Source organism: Ammospiza nelsoni, chromosome 10, assembly GCF_027579445.1.
Source record: "Ammospiza nelsoni isolate bAmmNel1 chromosome 10, bAmmNel1.pri, whole genome shotgun sequence".
Taxonomy (NCBI): domain Eukaryota; kingdom Metazoa; phylum Chordata; class Aves; order Passeriformes; family Passerellidae; genus Ammospiza; species Ammospiza nelsoni.
In genome coordinates, this window is record NC_080642.1 from 8,136,758 (window position 1) to 8,157,542 (window position 20,785).

General features: G+C 40.6%; 1 protein-coding gene across 1 annotated transcript in view; it reads right to left on the reverse strand.

Annotated features, from left to right (window-relative positions):
* MCF2L2 (MCF.2 cell line derived transforming sequence-like 2) overlaps positions 1-20,785 on the reverse strand; it is a 151,102-nt gene that overhangs the window by 25,224 nt on the left and 105,093 nt on the right. Inside the window, exons 17-23 of the mRNA XM_059478959.1 lie at positions 14,749-14,815; positions 13,509-13,624; positions 12,743-12,812; positions 7,956-8,048; positions 7,373-7,465; positions 5,019-5,144; positions 924-1,145 (exon numbers count right to left, since the gene is read on the reverse strand). Coding sequence (XP_059334942.1) covers positions 924-1,145; positions 5,019-5,144; positions 7,373-7,465; positions 7,956-8,048; positions 12,743-12,812; positions 13,509-13,624; positions 14,749-14,815 — 787 coding nt within the window. The remainder of the gene's footprint in view (positions 1-923; positions 1,146-5,018; positions 5,145-7,372; positions 7,466-7,955; positions 8,049-12,742; positions 12,813-13,508; positions 13,625-14,748; positions 14,816-20,785) is intronic.

Here is a 20,785-nt window from a genome sequence, read left to right on the forward strand (position 1 = left end):
GACTGTTTTTTTCACTTGCTATCACTGACCTGTTGAGATGGGAGAGAAAGAGGGATGGAATAGGGCTTTGTGAAATTTAATGACCAGTCTGCAAATCCAGAAGACACAAAAAACCTGAAGAAAAAATTTCTAGATTTCTTAAAAGAAAAATTCTTAATCACAGTCTTGAAGTTCAGCTGCTACTAACCAGCTTCTCATTTTATTACTGTATTTGCTCATGCCTCTTGTTCACATCCACATCAGCATTAATTTAAAGATGTTATGCCACCATTCCTTCTATCTCTACAGGAAGAAACCTGAAATACTTATATGAATTGGTTTGAGCCTTGAAGCAGGTTCTGTTACAATTCCTGTCTGGGTACCCTGAAATAAGTTTGGAACATTGCACTTGATCTGTGTTAGTTGGTTAAAGTCACAAGTGTCACACCAATGTGCTTAGAGGGAAAATGTGGCCTACTTGTGATTGCCACCTTAAAATGCCCTGACTCATATCTGGAAATTTCACTCTTGCAAATAAAAGGGCACTTCTACAGCACTGATTCATCTGTAGGTGTTACTGCCACAGGAAATATCAGTTCAGCTGTGCCAATAGTAAAATTTGCCGTAGAACTGCACCTGGAGGATGCCTGTAGGCAGAGCAATGACAGATGCAGGTCCATTCAGTCTGGCTTCTCTTTATGGATGCTGGGCAAGATCACACAAGGTGCCCCATTGTGTCAAGTTGCAAAGAATGAGGTTCACATCTGCAGTTGCAGGATAGCTTGGTCTGGCTGCAGCCCAAAACTAAATGGGAGCTGTCATTTATTCAGGGGTGCAAGACAGCTCCAGGTATGTGCACCTTCTTCAAATCCCCATGTGGGCACATCCCTGCCTGTGAGAACACCAGACTTATTTCCCTCCCCCACCATTACCGCATTTATTACCTTTAATGAATTTTTAAAGCTGTATGAAGCTGTCTTCTCATGGCCATCGGTGTTCTCCTCCCGTTTCTTGCAGAAAAGTAGCATCTTTGTATAGAGGAAGAGGTGCCTCTGCATGGGTTTGAATCTAGCCAAGTCCTTCACCTTGTTGTGCCCCTTCTTGTGGTCAGTCCATACGTTGAAGGAACCCTGCATCAACAGCTTGCCAAGCTCACTGACATCCCCCTAGCAAGCAAGAAAAAGAGAGAGCATAGATTACACTCAAACTAGGGTAGACCCAGGCACAATTCATTCCTCTGCTGGTGTTTGAGGTTCCAGGCAGAGGCATCCCTTCTGTTGGAGAGTGCACACGTCCCCCTGTGTGGTTTCTGCCCATAACCATTAACCCACTGGTTTCCATGTCCATAACTCCCAGTTTGTCTCCCCACACATAGTAAGCATTTAAGATCCACCTCAAGATCTCTTTGGATGTGACACACAGGCTGTCCCCTCTGGTGACCTCAGAGGAACCTTCTGCTGACCAAAACTGGGTTTCAAGGCCCCTGACTCCAAGGCAGTAGGAAGGGCCAGTGCAGTCCAATACCCAAACAAAGGCTTTGGCTCTGGAAGATTTAGTTTCAGTTTCCACTCTTGTGCAAGCCTCCTCCATCCCTGGGCAAAACCTTGAAAGAGCTCAGATGCCTGAAGTCACGGATCAGTGCCTAGAGCTGTGTAGGTATGTAATTCCCTCCTGTTTCAAAATAGTCTTTACAAGCTTTGTCAATAATTTCTTGGCTCACCATCTGCAAACTATGCAACACTGCACAGCCCTGGGCAAAGAGGGAGTGAATGCACCGAGGAGCCATAAAAGTACCTGTGGGAGAGTGAAGCTCTCTGAAGGAACTCTGAAGTTCCTCTGAAGGAACAAGACCTTTCTAAATTAAAGCTCTTGTCTGAAGGGAAAATACTCCAACTGATATAAATATTTAGCTCAGATGCCACCAGAACAATCCCACATTAAGAGTGGAGGAATGTGTGTATATAAGACATGGCAATGCCTATATGGTAATGGGATTCAACAAATTATGATAATCATAACTATCTTAACGCAAGTTTTCCTAGGAATGCTTTGTATAATAAGTTGATGGAATAAGCCCAGTGCATTATTAAAGTACTTACTTTCAACATTTGCATGTTCTGTTGATTATAAGGTGAAGATGTTGGCTCCAAGTGGGAATGTCTCATTGCTTATACTAATAATTGCAACCTGCTCTCCCTCTCACTCCTCCTCCTCTACCCTACATTCAACTGCAAAACCAGAGCTTTATTTGGTACTTTTACACTCTATATCAGTGTATTATTAGACTCTCCAAACCATTCAGAAAACCTCAGCAATTTAGATAAGTCTGTCATCTCTAATATATAGACCTGGATCTTGTCTTTGTACATACAGGACTGGGGGTGTTTGTATTTATATGTGCATGTAGGTAAAAACTGCAAGCCTGTGAAAAGCACATGGATATGCAAAGCTAAATTAAAAAAAAAAAAAAAAAAAAAACACAAAAAACCCACAAGCATATTTTCTACATGGTTCTGACAATGGTGAGAGGCTCCGGTCACTCCAGGCACTGTCCAATACAGCACTGAGATCCAGAAGCTCAGTTCAACTCTTGTGAGAGGTCTGTCTTTCCAACCTTGAATCCCTTGGGATTGGGATAATAGTGAGTGAAGTGAGAGACAAGAAAGAGACAGATAGGGATGGTAGACTGCAGCAATCCCACAGCAGACTTTGAATATTAGCCCACAAGCACTGCACTGTCTTCAGTGTAGGCAGCAAATAGGAGGACACTGTTTCTGGTAATTTCTGCTAGTGGACAGCAATATTTTATCCTAAAGGAAGTTTATTTAAAGTGGAGGATTTGATCACTATCTCAAATATAATTATTCCCTTTTTTTTTTTTTTTTTTGTGGTTTTACCTAAAAATAAAAAACATACACCAATCCATCTCCAGACTTACATGTTAGCAATTTCTTACACAAGAGTTCAGCTCCCCAAATCTGCATGTGCCCAAGTCCCAGAAACAGAATGTGCAGTTGGGAGCATTCACCAGCTGTCCCAAAACCTGCTTCCCTACTGCCATAATATCCCTCTCTGAAAGGTATTCCAGGCAAGTATTTCTATCATGGCTGTGTGGGAAAGACTCCACAAGATGGGGTGTGGTTTCATTGTCTATGGGAGGTGTTTACTTGGCACCACAGCTGAGCACCTGGGACAGGTGGAACAAGGAGAAGAAATTACTTGGTACATCCTCTCTCACACTTTTACCCCATTTAAAAATCATGTAACAAAACATCTCAGGAATGCTGTCAGCACTGGGCTAAACAGTGGCCATGTCCTACTTTTGCAGTTCAGCTAAGAAAGCAGAGGCAAAAATCTAGTCCTTGGAATTACTATCTGGTATTTCATGAAAGGCTGTAAAATTCAAAAGTAAAAGTCAAAAAGGAACAGGAATTTTTTTTAATTCCTGAGTACAAAACTACTCACACTTTAAAGCAAGGAACAGACAAAAGGATGACCTCAGCATTTATAGGGACAGGAATCTGGATAAATCCCCCCTACTCAGGATAGTATGTTACCTTTCTTGGAGAAGCTCTTCTTCCCTTTCCTTTACAGAACTGTTCTGAAATAAATTTTTTGGTGAATTGCTCTAAGTACATACATTTAAACTGAGAAATACAGGAGGAAAGCTATCTTTCTCTTTGGGAATTAATAAGAAATAGTGGAAATTGGGAGGTAGAAGGTGTGCTGTATCTATGATACAACCTTCCCATGTCCATGTTGACTGGTTCAATTCTGTAATAATAATATACAGGCTCTAAAGAGTTTTTCTAAAATGAACTAAAAGGAGTCTCTGAAACACTCAGACTTAGCCATGACCAGAATGGATTATGTGCTGCTTTATTTGTCAGGTTTAGGAGATCTCAGATTGTATTTATGACCTGTGTTGTTTCTCTGATCCACAAGCACCATACCTGTTCAGTGTTTGCCAGTTCAATGAGGTGGCCACTGCTTCACCTTCAACCCAGTGCAGCCACTGCAGGCAAAATTCAAATTCTCATCCCAAATGTAATGCACAGTCCACATCTCCAGCTGTGTGCAGCAATGGATCTGTGACAAGCAGTTAAATGAGCAAGCAACTGCATTTATTTATAAAATCATGTTGGCAGCAGGCATGGGTTCCTCAGCTACCAGATGCAGATGCACTTGCACAAAAGAGAACTATAGAAATCAAAACTCCTGGGGCCACTCCCATCCTGATAACCAGAATAACTTTTCCCACTCAGACATTGTCTGTACAGACCTCAGCAGCTTCTTAGGAAGTCAGATTTTGCACAAAATAGTTTTTCTGGATTAAAGCCTGTTACTGTGATGTAAGAATTCTTTGAACAATAGTCAGTATATTGTTTCTTTCTTGGCATTTTCACCCTGCAGCTATTTCAAAATGGGCAACCACATGATTCTCAGGCCTCATTTTGTCAGGCTTATTTCTCCTTTATGTGTCAATCACTTCCACTTCTCACTCAAGGGCTCATTTTATGCAGTCAGCACTAGTTCTTGAAAGTCATATGACTTCAATGGAGCTTCTGCGGAGACATACATTTGTGCCCTTTGATTTGTATCGTGGTTATTTCACATTTGAGATAACAAGCTTGCCAATCACTGGCACAGATTCCATTACCCACTTTAAGTGAAAGCCACATTTTTCTCCCTAAGTGCAAAAGATTTAAAAACACTTGAGTTGCACAGGAGCCACAAAGTTTCAGCAAATTTCTTAAGTTAGTTTTGCTACACTTGTACCTCTCACCTACAAATGAGTTTTGGGTGCAATTACTCAAAAGTCCTGCATTTGCCCCATTATGCCCCCACATTCCCACCCCAGCTCCACATGACAGGGGTGCTGAGATGTATTTTTGGTCATCACAACATGCCTCTGAGTGCCACCTTTCAGGAATGTGGCACAGGCTCCATAAAGCACAGTACCAGCCACAGGCACAGCATGGTCAGTGGTGACAGGAGCATGGGATGGCTCAGAGCAGAGGAGGAGCAGCAGCAGTTACCTCATATCCTGTGATTGCTATCTGGTGCATGGAATCATTTACTGATTTGATGATATCAAGCACTGTGGCCAGGGCTTCTTCCAATTCAGCAGTGCCTTCTGAGTTCTTGCTGCACTTCAGCATTTCCTGGTTAAAAAAAGATATGGGGAATACTTGAGAACCTCTGATACCAGAAGTCACTGTAAGACAATCCTCCTGGAATTTGTGTTGCATAAACAAAGTAGCAGAACTAGAGGAAAACAAAAGAGGAACAAAAAAACAAAAAAAAACCCCAAACATGACATTCATCAGGGTGGTCACAGAGGACATACATTTTGATCTTTTGAACATTTTCAAGTTTAACAGGTTCATTAAGATGAGACAGGACCATTGTGACATATTTACAATGAACTCCTTGCATGCCATAGAATTACATCCAGGGGTTTTTTTCTTCACATCTGCTAGAAAAGAAACTCAGTATAATTATTTCAGGTGTTAGACAGTTCCCCATTTTCTTCTGCAATTAGTTGCACAATGTACTTACTACCACTGTTAAAAATACAAATTAATTTCTAGTCTGAATTTGGCAGGTTTGACATTCTGCATTTTGAGTTTGGAAATCTTTTAATCCAAAAGCTGAGGCACTTGTGTTCCTGTAAAATAGGGATGCAAAAAGGTAGTTCCTGCAAACCTCAAACAGCAGCAATCTGTCCTCAAGTGCTTGGTTAACCAGGGATTAGAAGGTAAAAGCAGGATGCATTCTGACAGTACCTGCTGCACATTTTCCAGAATGAGGATGGATCTCATGAGATGTGAGCATGCTGCTTTTATCAGCATGAGCACATTAGCTAAACTTATTGAAACCAGAGGGTTTCAGTGATTGTGACCCAAAATTCAAATCCAGTCTGCCCACCACTCAAGGCACACAGCTTCTTAAACACCTGTTTGTTACCAATTTTTCCCTGGCTTCTATTTTTCTACACTTTTAAATGCTCCTGCAGCCAGGGAAGGAGTGCACCATCTTCCCAGACCTCATAAACCCTGACAAAGTAAATGCCAGTGCCAATGTGTTGTTGCTAAGTACGAAACTGGTCTGACCAGCTTCAAACCCCAATGGCTGAGACCTGTTTTTCTTGAGAATTTTACTCCTTGATCTAATCTTGGGTATATTTACAGTCATATTTCAAATTAAAAGCAAAATCTGGTTTACTCTTGCTTTCCTGGAGACCTTGATGTTTTTTCCCTTCTCACAGAACAGTTTCAAGAAACAGAGTTCAAATTTATTTCTGGACTATGTTGATGTAAATCTACTGGAATCAGTGATACTGCATCCTTGTCTATATCCATGTTCAATATTTGGATTCTATAGTTTTACATGAAGTCAATAAGCAGAAATACAAGAATGGCCAACCAGGTCCTCCCATGGCTTATACTGGCACATTTTGAGCAGTGCCATAGTAACTATTAGCAAGTTAAATGGCAACCTAAAATCTTCATTGCAAACTTCAATGCTAAATTTCATGAGAGCACATAACACCACTTTAAGCCCAGAGGCTTGAGAACAGCATGTAATTCACCTTCATGACCTTCCCACAGGGAAAGTCAGTAAATATTATTTTTAAGAACTGAGTAGATGGAGAGAGACATTTAGGCAACCAGCTTTAAAAGAAAAAAAAATCATTGTTTTGAGTGTATATATTTTCTATTGCCTTCAGATCAGAGTTTCAAGCATGGACCACTCATGGTTCCAACCATTCAAGAGTAAGTTCACATATTCACTTCATGGAAAAATGACAAACAATGTGTTCCTGGCTGTGTCTTTTAAGAAGAAGCAGCAAAGGGAGTGGCTCCCTCTGAAAGGTTTGAGTCACAACCATGGGAAAATATTACTTCAGGGAGCTGAAAGAGTTCTGTTAGATGTTAGATGTTACTGACAGGATTTAAGGCATCAGTTCCTGTTTTCAAATTGTAAAACTGTATACTGATACAATAAAACCAAGCTCAATTTCTGTTTAAAGATAAGTAAAACAATAAAATACTATCTTAAAAAATAAGTAAAATATTTTATATAGAGAGAGCTATACATGTAATAGTATACTGCTATTACTTAGTATAAATACTGCTAAGTAATAGCAGTTCCCAATCTAAAATAGATTGGGAGCTATGGGGAAAAAGTCTAATCTAAAATCTAAAATAGATTGGGAACAGGAAGTCCCTGCACAAGACTGTTTTCTACCATTTACAACTAAAAAATGCTGAGTATTTGCTGAAGAACTGAGTAAGGATTTATTTCCAGGTAGTCATGACTGATATGCAATTCTGGAAGTAAAGCAAGCCATACATTGGAATTCTTTGCACTGTCATGGAGGCATTACCTTTAGCAGCAGCTGGTACTTGGTGATTCTCTGAACTGGCTTTAAGAGATAAGCATCAAGTGAGAGCTTATGATCCAATTTACGCTGACATTCCTGCAGGAGAAAACACAGAAGAAAAATAAAATTGTTTCTTGAAACACAGGCAAGTCACCAAGATCATTATCATTTGACAATCTGAAGATTATAAGTCTGTGAATTAATTGAGAGAGAAATTTGTTCCATCTGCATAAGAATTTCCGGGTTACTTATCCCACAGTGAAAATCTAAATAAAGGCTAATGTTTAGGTTCCATTTGGTGTTGAAATCTGGCATTCCCTGCTGATGAGATTGCAATCAGTTGGGATTTGCAAAGCAGCCAGCATTCTTTTGGTGTGGGTATAGCCTGCAGAGTCAGGCTCCCATCCAGGAAATCTACCCACTGCTCTACCTGCCCAGTCTCCTGTAGAGAACACCTTGACACACACTGGGCACCTGTCATCAGTGTAAAAAGCATGCAGGAAAGTTTGTGTTTTGCTCTAGGTTTTCTAAAGAACAGAGATACACAAGGAAAATGAGCTTTGAGGGTCTTGCACTGAAATTCCACCTGAAAAAAGATGCTGTCTCCACACTGTCTCCAGAGAGCTTCAGACCTTGGTTTGTTCTGACAGTACTTTTCATATATTTGGAGGTCCTCCTTCTGCAAGAAAAGAAGAGTTTAGGTAAGGGAAGAAAAAAAAAAATCCAGAGTGTCTTTCTTGAATCACACTTTTTCTTATTTTCCATCCTAAGACATGAAGTAATTATTACATGGGAATAACTCTGTATGTAAAAACACACTGAAACCACCAAATGTGCTTTTTACTTCTGATTAAGTTAAATACAACTGAAAATGAGATTTTTTTTTTCCCCCTCACTTTTCATACAAAGCAAGGAGACTGCAGACTAGAAGATAAATAATTTAACAGCAAAACCAGTATCTTTTCCAGGGAGGTAAATTGATGGTTTGGAGAAAAAAAAACAAAACAAAAAAGAAACATTAGAAATTTAAACTTTATTAGCAATTTTATTAACAATACTGGCACAGACTGTAATTGTTAATGATGACTAAGGTTTAGCAGTTCAAAATACTTCAGAAATAGTGTTGGCTCTCAACAGTACAAGGACAAATTAAAAAGGAGGAAGTTTGTCTTGTTGATGTCCCAGGCCAGGCAGGGGAATGTGCTTAAACCTTGTACTCTCCAAATTAGAAGTGGGTAGATTCCCTTTATTTAGCTTTGACTACACTCCAAGTGCTCTCACTGAGGTCCATGGCAAAAATCTCCCTGACTTCAGTGAAAACAGAGACAACCTCTAAAAAAGCCCAGAAAGGGTGTTCTGAGCTCTGTGGGCAGATGCAGGGATGGGTGCTCCTCTGCCAGGACCTGGGCTGGCTGCCTGGGCACCCAGGTGCCCACAGGGCAGTGCCATGGGGCTCCTGAGCAGGGTTGGCTGTGCCTGACGAGTCAGGAGCTTCCCACCTTCATCTGCATCTACCCTGCCAGATTTGACCTCAGCAAATCAAAGAAAACACCAAAAATAAATCTCAGCAATTCCTGGATTGTTCCTCTGCGCTCTCAGCCCACCAGGCAGTTCCCATACACTCCTGCTGCAGGGAAATCACTTCCTTCTGTACAATTACCAGAAGAAATCAGCATTGCTGCTGTCTTCCTCCACAGACCCATCCTGACATCACCCTGATGAATCAGCTGGGAAATCAGAGCTCTGCCACCTAACACCACACTGTGTCAAGGATTGTGCAATACAAAAACCTCTTCTGTTGCAACTCTATAGAATATTTATGGTGCTGTTTCAAAATAGGTGCAGAGTTTTCTTCACAAAAATTTAATTATTTGTACATGTTGCCCTGGAGGGAAGTTAGCAGGCGGTAAACGTCACAGAACCAAAAATAGCAACAAAGCATAATCAAGCATTACAATCTCATGCAAGCCCACAGAAACCTAACTGGACTGGGTAAGAAGAACAGAGAGAGCAATAGACAAGAGAACTGTAAGAAATAAGTGAAAAAAAACCAATTTAAACTTAAAGAAAATTTACAATTACCAACAATTTACCAGTAATTTGCCATAGTAGAACCACCCTATGCCAGTGCAATCTACTGCTGCCTACATCAGTGACACCTGCTAAGGCAGATGCTTACATATTTAATTACAGCTTTAAGTTTTGCAATAGTCTTAGGAATAGAATTAGGCTCAGACTTTAAAATGCCAAGAAATAATTATTTGTCTAATTATTCAAATCCCAGTCTTAAATATTCCACACATGTCTATTTTCACATGCAAAAGTTCTGACTTCTTGCTGGTACTTTTACACCATGCTCCTCTCTCTTGCAAAGCTTTTCCTTTCCACACTGATTTGGACCCAGAGAACTCTGTAAGCTCCAATGCACATGGCATATAAGCACAGTTCCGATTATCTTTTTGACTGCTGATTTATGGATATTTTTTGCATTAGTCTAGAAGTTAGACCATTGAATCAAACTCACAGGTTTCTGATCAGCTGCTACTGTCCTTTCACAGATAGATTCCTTTTCTAAATGCTTCTTTCTCCCTGAATAACCAAATGTCCCAACTGCTGGTTCCTATTAAACTATTCCCTATTTTAAAGTTAGCAGTATGAATAAGTGCAGAGAGGTAATCCACAGTGAATCACTTCTGCCAGGAACTTCACCTGGCACAGTCTGGTAAGCAGTCTGACACACCTTTGGTTCCATCCTGGGCATTCTTGCCTTAGTTTGGTAAGGTTTCCTTCTTCACAGCCCTTTGGAAAGCAAATCAGCCCAGAGTGTCCCTCCTGTTGCTGATAAAGCACCAGAAGACCTTTCTACAAGGAATTCCACACACATCCCTCCTGTCTTTGAATGCTATATAGTCCTTGACCACACAGAGCTCTAAGGAAGGTCAAGCATCTTGGTGATGGCAAAATAGCTGCCATGTGGGTAAAATTAAGCTGGCTCACTTGTAATTGAGCTCATCTGAAGATCATGCCCTAAACAAGGTCAGGCAAAGTGGAAGGGAGAACAAGAAAGGCATTTCTGGCTCATCTTTTACCAGGTTCTGCTGCCATGTGCTGAGACAAAGTCAGAGAGAGACCCCACAGGCTGTTTCTCCCATCACCTGAGATGCAGGGTTCACATTCATGGTGACAGCTGCTCAGGTGGCATTGGTGGAGCTGGGAGGGTGTGTGGGGACATGGCAGGGGATGGAGTGACTCTGGCACCAGAGTGTCTCACTGCAGCTCTCAGGAAACTTTCAAGCAGCTCTGGAATTTGGGCTGCAAAAGGCCCAGGGTGATCAGACAGAGTAAAACTCTTCAAAGTATGAATTTTTAAAAAACTGTTTATTTCCAATCATAAACCCATCTTGTTGTTGTGGCAGGAGGGTCACACCCATACAAAGGGGGAGAACCTACAAGAGTGTGAGTTCCTCCCAGAGCTCAGCATCACTTGGAACAGCAGCTGCTTCTGTTTGCCCCTGTCACTGCAAGCACAGCCATAACTCACAGGGCAGCCAGAAGCCACTGCTCAGCAGGAAGGCATAAAAAGCTGCCAAATCATGGGGAACACAAACACACAACCAGACTTTTGTTTGTGCCTCCCAAAGGCAGTCCAACAGAAACAACACATTTCTGGACTTTATGTGGCTTCTTCTAAAAACAGAACATAAGGGCAGGAATCAAAGGTGCTACTGTGTGAGCAGAGGCATCTCAAGAGAGGAGCTTGTGCTTTCTTAGTGTGAAATTTGAAATAGGGAGAAAGCAAATGCACAATTTAACCTCTTATTTGATAGACTTAGTGTGGTTTGACAAGGCCACAGAAACTGATGAGCTAAGGTGATGGAGGGACTGGTTTTTTTTCACTTCATACCTGAACCCCAGCTTTAGTGCTGTTTTCATATTAGTAAAATAATGAGGAGAATTCGGCTTAATAGCTGTTTTCACAGAGAGACAAGCTACAATATTTAAATACGGAGTTTGAACCTCCTGCAGAATCAGAACATTTCTATACCAAGAATTTTTATTTAGCTGCATTCTTTAGGGATATATGCAGCACATGGACTATTTCACATTTCTTGGGTTTCAGAGGTCTGCATTCTTCAAAGACTGCTTTTCCTCATTTGCATAATGATTTCACCACAGTATTTTCCTGCCCAGCATCTGAATCCTAGGATAACAACATATGCCTTAGCAGTGTCATTTACTCAAGCTATAAATGCTAAGCTGTTCAACAGAAAATAATCCAATGGACATATAATCACATTTACACTTGTATGATTCTCTCCAGCCTGACCTGTTTGTAAATTGGAAGCATACTCTTTGCAAGTATCACATGCTCAAATTCCCATTAAATCTCAGTAATAATGCGGCAGTGCTCAGCACCTCTGACTGGTTCATCTAAATTTGTCTGTATTTAATGTGTGCTCTGGAAAAGCAGCAAATGCTACCTGTATTATACAGTAGAAGCAGGAGGTACCTTTGACTACAGTGGGCAGATTTTCCCATTTCTCATACCACTTCCATTTCCTGTGCAAAACACAGAGCCTTATTCACAGAGTTTTGTCAAACCCTGAAAGCAGTAGCAAACCACCAAAACAGATTTTTTTACATTAGTAGGGCCCCTGAAGGAGTGCTACATAAACAAGCACCTTTGCTTGTGTGCAGGAAAGAACTAATGGTCAGGCTGAGTGGGGGAGGAGGGACATCACAGGGAGCTCTTGGAGAGAGCTGCAGCACTTGGGCACTGAGAGTCACCTCAGCAGAGGGGAGAATCCCACTGGGTGAGTTTTGTGGAGAAGTAAAGGGAATCGACCTCACAGAGTCTTTTGGGGCTGGTGGGTCCATGCAAGGACAGCAGCATGGGACAGTTCTAGGGGACCAAGTGTCCTAAGTTGTGCAGAGAAGAGAGAGATAAGATAAAGCAGGAACAGGATGTGTTGTCTGCACTCAGAGCAGCCTGCTGTGACAGCGATACCATCCTCTGCTTATTTACTGCAGGGTGGTGTCTGGGTTACATCATTCTCCTGCTATAGATGTGAAATAGATATGAAAAGCATGTCAAACATTTGGATCACTGTTATTGGTTGTTTTTTTTCTTTTAAACGAGACTTAAAATACTTGTAAAACACTGGTAACAGATCTCTTCCTGTCAGTAAACCAGGTAAAGGGTCAGATATCAGAATATATGCTTGGTAACAGTAGCTTAATTTGGGAATACCTGCTTAGAGAAGTTTCCCTCATTCACAAAAACAAACAGACTGAAAAGATGGGAGTAAATCTGTAATTACTGTAGGATAAGACCATAGATATTCATTCAAACCTGAAAAAGTATATACTTACTCTTTTCAAAAAGCATCGGGCAAGAAGCTCAGGGTTTTCAATGCAATTTTCTATCTCCTTAAGGAAAATCCTGAGAGGGAGAAAAAGAGAGTAAAGAGTAATGTAAAATCCCATTCACATTGTATGTTAGCTTGTGTGAATCCAAATTAAGCCTTCATTTTTGTAATATGAGGAATCAATGGGGAAGGTAACATACCAACAAATATATATTTTAGAAAAATGGGATGTGGCTGCCACCTGATTCCCTAAATCACAAATATTATCATATTTTATCTGCAACATATGATTCCTTTGGCTGTTGAAATTTGTTTCATATCTGTAAATCAAATACCTGCTTTCCATTTGGGTATGAGGATTTTTCAGAACAGCTAGAAAAGACAGGAATGCTCTGTCAGATGTAGTTGCTCAATCAGCAAGCAGTGAAAATATGGGATGTAGTCCAAAGGCTTCTGCAGTGACAGTGGACGCAGGAAACTTTCAGGGAAAGAAAGACTGGGCTTGCAAAGGGAGAGGAATATTCTTCTCCAAGTGGGAGACACAATCTTTGAAAATAATATATAAACTGGAAAATAATTTTTTCTACTAGGTATTAACTACTCTGGCATAATAGTAAGACTTGCAAAAGAGATTTTTAAAATTTATTTTGTTCAACTATTTGTTACATCTTACAGGCAATTATTATTCAAAAGAATTCCTAAATTCCCACTTTGGTTACAGTGACAGAAAAGGACTAGACGTGATGGTGGCACCACCAGTTCCCAGGTACCTGTTGTGGAAATAGTAGATTTCTGGGAGGTTCCCAAAAAGAACTTCCTTCTTGTTCTGAAGTGCAGATGGAATCAGATGTACTAAATTGGGATTGTCCATTTCTGAAGCATACCCCTGCAGAGAAGAGTGGAAAATAAAATCATCCTGTTTTTACCAGGGAAGAAGTACTGTGTTCAAGGCACTGGAAAGCCCCAAAGTTCATGTGCTTTTGTTCTCCACAGAGCAAACAAAGCTTCTCCCATGCCTGCTGCTTTGCTGCTCCCATGAATTCCTGATGTTTCTGATTTTCCCCAGAGATTTTACCCTGTAACTGTGCAAACACATTTTAACCACAAGTGAACAAATCATGAGGTTAAGAAAAAATGGACAAAATTATGTCTCTAGGATTCAAAAGCCATTTGGGTCATGTAGGGATGGAGACTGCTAATATTGACAGACAGATATCTTTCTGCTACCCTGCTTCATTGCACAAGAGTTAGTTTGGATTTATTTGTTGGAATATTTTTTTTGTTTCTTGTAAAAACTGTAGTGTGTTTCTTCAATAATAACTTTGAGAAAAGAACAATCAGACTTTAAACTCAAGAGTAATATATCAATTACCAGAGCTGCCAGCTCCCATTGAACAAATGCAATGAAGAATCAACCACACATCCCAAAAGTCCCACCCAAATATAAGCATGATTGATCCCTACTCAGCTCCTGTCCTCCCACAGATTGGGGACCTCAGACTCCACACACACTGAGTATGCTGGTATCCTATCAGTTTCAAAAGCTCAAGAATTATATTTGCAGCATGAGCTTTTTTTTCTGCATTTAAGCACAAAATGGGACAATAAAGAAGAGCAGGAGGGGTGCGTTCCTCTTCCTTAATCATTTTTCAAATGCAGATTCACAGAATTTAGCGTGTGGCCCCATGGACATCAAAGTGCTCCTTCTGAGACCTATTGGTAATATTTTGAAAATACATTATTAACTCTTTCTCTGTCCATAACTTTCAGAACCATGCAAACTGCCATTCTGTGGGCTTGGGCCAGAGCAGGTGCCTTTTCCTTTAAGGCCTGAGGCAGGATGTTCCAAACATCCTTCCCATTCTCCATCTCCAAGGCTGAGCTATCATGCCAACACAGCCTGTGTGTTATAAACAGGAGGTGGGAGTGCTCAGCCCATGAAGGATGTGCAACCTGCAGTGATGACTTAGAGGTTAAGCATCAGAAAGAAATTTCAGAAGAGTTTCTTACCTCTATTATACTTTGAAGTTCTTCCACATAAACCCGTTCTGTTTCTATCAGCTCATTGATTATGTGGCTGAAAGACAAGAAGGTAGAGAGTCATAGTGTTAACCAAGCACATGTGAAAGAAAAGAAATAGAATTCCTTATATATTCCTGTTTATGCCTTTGACTACACACAAAAACCCTCTGAAGGTCATTTCTCAGTTCTTCAATCCTGGGCCTTGTTGATAAGATTAAAAGACCTAAGCACATCTTGGACTGTAATTTTTTTCAGCTCATTTTAAACTTCAGCTTGGATTTTTCTGTCATTTTTTTACCTGCAAACTGGAAAAAAATTTTCCCAAGAAGAAAAAAAAAAAAGTGTTTTTTTCTAAGAATAACTAATACTGAATAAAATGAAATTGTACTTCAGAGCTATGCTAATGTTTCTGATTCATTTCTTTTATAAAATAAACAAAATCAGTGGCTAGACTTCCATCCTTTAATACAATGCAAAAATTATGTCAGTCTGAAAATATGAAAGTAGATTAAATTTTTTTTACTACATTTTGAACATTTAATTCCTAGCATTAGTTTAATGCTTCTAGGTAACTTGAAGACATATATCTTGAAGATTGCTGACATTTCACAGAAACATAAATGTAACCAATTCACTTTTGAACAAATAGCTAATAGCTAAAATAAAATTGCATTAGATCCCTTGTGGTTTTGTGCATCAAATGTTCCATATTATCTAGAAAGTGTTGTCTTTATTAGTGTTACAAACAAAGTTTTCAGGGTAGCTCCTCCAGAGGTGTGAGCAGTAGGAAAGGACAAGTCCCTGGTGTTCTTTTCCTGGTCTGTGCTTCTCAAGAGTTTTTAAGCACAGCTATCTCAAGCCAAAACACATCCCCAGAAGGACACTAGGGAATAATGTCTAGAGGAACTGGAGTGTGGCCAGCCATGAGCAGCACACAACCTGAGGCCAGTAAAGTGTAGGCAATTCTTGGCATCAATAGCAGCACATGCATTCATCCATCATCCAGCATCTCCCTGCACACACTGCCTGTGCCTGCTTACCTGGCTCTGTGTGTCACACAACAGCCACACCATCAGCCAGACCCTGCTTACCTGGCTCTGTGTGTCACACAACTGCCACATCATCAGCCAGACCCTGCTTACCTGGCTCTGTGTGTCACACAACAGCCACACCATCAGCCAGACCCTGCTTACCTGGCTCTGTGTGTCACACAACAGCCACATCATCAGCCAGACCCTGCTTACCTGGCTCTGTGTGTCACACAACTGCCACATCATCAGCCAGACCCTGCTTACCTGGCTCTGTGTGTCACACAACTGCCACACCATCAGTCTGGTTACATGGCTCTGGGTGTCACACAACAGCCACACCATCAGCCAAACCCCATCAGCCCTTTAGATTATAAGTCATGACTGTACTGTTGCATCCACTCTAAGGGGATTTCCTTATTCTCCACATTTTTTTAGGATGTCCTTTTTGAGGTTAAAAAAACAATCCCACTTCTGCTAAAGCCTCATTTGAATGGTTTGGTCAAGCATTTAAAAATAAAATAGCCACATTTTAGCTAGCAGTTTGACATGCAAAAGCACTGACTAAAATGTTACTTGGCTACTACAGTAGATTCACTGGTTTCCTTTGGACTTCCCCAGCCCTTTTTCAATGAAATGTGGTTTTGTAGGCTAGCTGGGGACCACTTATTCAGGTCTCAAAGGCTATTACTCCTTTATGGATCACTGCTTGAGAAACATTATTAATACTGAGAAAACCAGACCTTACCTTCAACTGATGTTTCAGATTTTGTTATAAAATAGCTGGGATTTCATAGCTGTCTTGGCATAATGCCTTAAATTGCAGTGTCAAGCACAAGGTAGGGCAGTGGGTGAGGGCTGGACCAGTGCTCCCCCGGCCACACTCAGGTCCCATTGGCCACTCTTGCACTGGCTGTGGGCTCCTCTGCTCCCCCCTCAGGTGTCCCTAGTTTGGGAGACTCCCCCAAAATGTTCCACTGCTGATTGTGCCAGGACTGGAGCTGCTCCATGACTGTCATGGGCAATGAGGGGAGCTTAGCACACACCTGCTGCCACTATCACATTTAACAAAAGTATGAGGCAGCAATTGACAGGATTTTTGTCACAGGCAGCTCCTCCCATCCCCTTTTCCCCTTTGATATGCCTAGGTTAGAAGTAATTTTTAGTGTAACTGGGATGTGTGAGGTAAAGGGGCAGGGGAGAACTTCCTCACTGTATTGTTCATTCATTTCAGAGAAATTTTACAAGAATTTGAGGTTTGCATGGCAGCAGTCCAAGCACAACAAAACTCTGAGCTGGCTGAAGTTTATGGGCAGTTCTGACAAGGATAACTCCTCACCAGGATCATTCCCAGGCAAACTGGCCATCTCAGCAGGGATGGTAAAGGATTAGGCATCTGACCTAAAGGTCAGAATCTGAGAAATCCCTAAGTCCTCTCTGTAGGCATCCTTGTTGCTAGTAAAACTCGTTCCACTCAAGTGTACTTCCTCCTTGTCCCATGAAACAAAGAGATTCATCAAACTAGCAGAGTTAGCCAAAGACAGAATATTCTGGTCCCAGAATTACCTGACTCAGTAGCTTTCCTGGCATGGAAATAGTGATGTGCACTGCTCAGGAGGTCAAGGCCAGCTCTCCCTGTGGAGGGAGTTAAACATGTCCTAGCAGAGGGAGCTCAGCAACCAGCAGCCTGGCAAAGCCCTGAGCATGGCAGGGTCCCTGCTGCCACCCCTGCCTGGCAGAACTGGGGTGTGTTTGTGGCAGGGATCACACACAGGTTCACTGATACCACGTTGTCAGATGTTCCTCCAGCAAACTTCTTGGTATGGAACTTAATTACAATGCACGAACTAGCTCACATTTCCTTGAATGATTGATCTGGGTTTCTAAGGAAACATTGTGGCCTTGGATACACCAAGACCGCATTTCCCACAAGGGGGGTTTTACAGAGGTGCCATTTGGGCTGTTTTTTCTCACTTCAGCAGCTGTGATATCCTGTGCCCCTGCAGCACCACTGAGATCTCACACATTGAGCCACTTTTCATGACTCCCAGCTTTGAGAAGCCCTGAAGTGCTAGCACAATATGGATGATAAGAAAGAGAAAGTAATAAGAAAACAATTTCTGCTTTGTCAATAGTGCTGTCTCTGGCAAGTTAGTCATGCCATGCTGCAGTGAAGAAAAAAATTATTTCACAGAGGAAGCTCCTCAACAAGGTTTAGAATGTAGGGGCCGCAATGGACAACAAAGCATTGGGAAAAGCCTTGTTTTTAGCCAAGGTTGTAAGTGAAACCTTGAAATTGAGGTAAACTCTGCTATTACCTATCACCCTTGACTTTTAGAGATGCATTTCTCTATCAGCCCCTGCCTGTGCTGGTATTTAGATCAAAGGTAGTTATTTATATCACTTTGCACTGTGCAAAGAGCAATTAGCAGCATTGTTGTTATAAGTATAAACTTACCCTGCACTGTATTGTGTTTTTGCAACAAAATTTTGTCAGTAGGTGTTTCTGAGCTGGCTTCTTCGGGTAACTGAGAGCACACTTCTAGGAAGGGCTCATCACAGTGACCATAAAGGAGACACATATCAGATCATTTCATCTCAGTAACTCTTTCTCCTTCCTTCTTCTATAACAACAGAAGGAAAAAGAAACAACTGAATGGTGGCCAAGCTTCCCAGGGTTGTCAGGTCATTCTGCAAGTCTCTGTCAAAATAATTTTGGCAGGATGGTTTCTCTGCTGTGATGTGCTGCCTTAAAAAACCCCCATCAAATATAATGAAAACTAAGCAGGAATATTATCCAGAGATTACCACAACCTATTAATATCTCCTCTGGCTAAATCTCAATTGCTTTGTCCTCATACAGCTACTATATGTGCATCCTGCTCAGATGACAATATAAACTAATTCAGGATTTTTGTTTCCATAGCTGTGTTTCTCTGACAAACTCATTGGCTCACCTCCACTCACAGATCCTGTTTCTATGCCAGGATTTGCTATCACACATGCCTGTCCTGATAAGGAGTCTTTTCTCAGAACAGGAATTGAAGCCATCAATTAGAATTAAACCAGGGAGTTTTTTGAAAAGAGACCCTGGCATAAATCATAACTGGTGCTCCAAAATTATTGTGTTGCAGAAAATCTGAGTGCATGACAGGTGTGGAACCAGCAGAAATGGCAGTCATGCATGAGCTCTCCATACCTGTCTTACAAAAACACAAGGTGCCTAGTAGATGGAACAGGAATATTTTCAACAGCCAGAACAGCAGAAAATGGGTATGCAAGAGCAAAATATTGAATTTAATAAATTAATTTAAAAAACACTCCCATCACTTTTATAAATATATCTAATATAGATAGAGAGTTACTTAAATTGAAAATACTGTCTCTTTTAATACCTGAGGCTTCAAACACAATAGGAAGGACTGAAAGAACCTGTGTGCAGTGTAATGAAAACATAAACACAGAAAAAATATCAACATTGGATAGACTTGGACTTAAGGGAAATCAGAGTGAATAATTTACTGGCTTGCAAAAATGAGCACAGTGGTAAAAACCTCCCTCGTCCAGCACTCTGGCTAGTTCTAAGTACTGTGAAATTTCTATTTCTGAATGTAAATAAAATTTAACAAAACTACCATTTATTTGCAATGGTATCTTCTTTGTAGGTAGTATATGATGAAAGTCTCATTGCAGTAGAAACAGAATCAGCAATAAATATCATATCCAGTTTTGAATTAGAAATCACTACAAGAAATTCTAAGACTGGTCTAATTGTAAAATCTCAAAATTATCTCAGTGCTATGGGAATGAAAAGAAATGACAGCATGTCAATAGCTGAGTAGAAGAAACTTCCATTCCACCTACATAATTGCATTTAAGAGGAATTTTTTTGTTGTTTTTCACAGTGCTAAAAAGGCCTTTTTGAGTAGAAAAGTATTCTCAACTGAGGTTATGCAATAGCTCAAATGAAATTTGAGTAATGAGTCAGTTGCTGTACTTCACCTCCTAAAGTGAAAAGTAATAAAAGATCCTTCTGGACGTAAGAACATTTGTTTCAACAGAACTTGTTGTTAGTTGATACAGTATTTGTTAGTTGATACAGAAAACAGTTCTGATTTCTCTGCCATGTACTCTTTTTTTGGTTGGTTTTCTTTTTGTTTTTTTTTTTCCCAATGAGAGCAATGCCTCAAAAGAACAATGATTGTTCTTAAAGTGCATTTCATGGCTGCAAACAAAACCCAACTAATCCAGCTTTGAGAAGCATAAGGAACTTAGGTAATACACTCCACCCCATCTCAAAATTCGTGCCCTTTACTGAAGTTCTTGTAGTTGCCTGCTGCAATGTCTAATGGATTTGCTCCAGCTGTTGTGGAAGTTCCTCTGAGCAGAAGAACTGCATCTTTGTTAGAAATATATTTCACCACCAAAGTCACCATTTGTAATATTTTGCTTCTTTGGAAATGATCTGAACTCTTCACATAAAAGGAATTGTCCCACATTCGCTGTTCCCAAAACAAATGACCTTGGGGAAATATTTTTATATATCTTAATTAGTTGGCCTACATTATAGGAACCAGAGCATAGTTGTTAATGGAGAGGTAAATTAATTAAATCACCTACAGAAAGGAATAATATGAATAGAGGACTAAAAGTCACACAGGAGCTGTTTCTCATCTCAACTGTGCATCTACACTGAAAAGATGCATCTCTGAACCCAAATTTGAGCTACATTTAGACAATGTGGATGCTACAGACTGGTCCTTACTGTGGGCCAAAATAACAGCACACACAGCTGTGTACATATTTTGTCAACTAACCACATTTGTGATCTACCCATCAGGCCCCCCTTGTGATTTTGGTTTTCATCTTGCAGCTCCACTTATTCTGTTTGGTCATAAAGATATATTTAGCTCTGTGATACCTCAGCATTGAGTAATCAATTAGCTACGAGCAGGTGAATAATTTATATACAAAAATAGTGTAACTGCTAAGAGTTA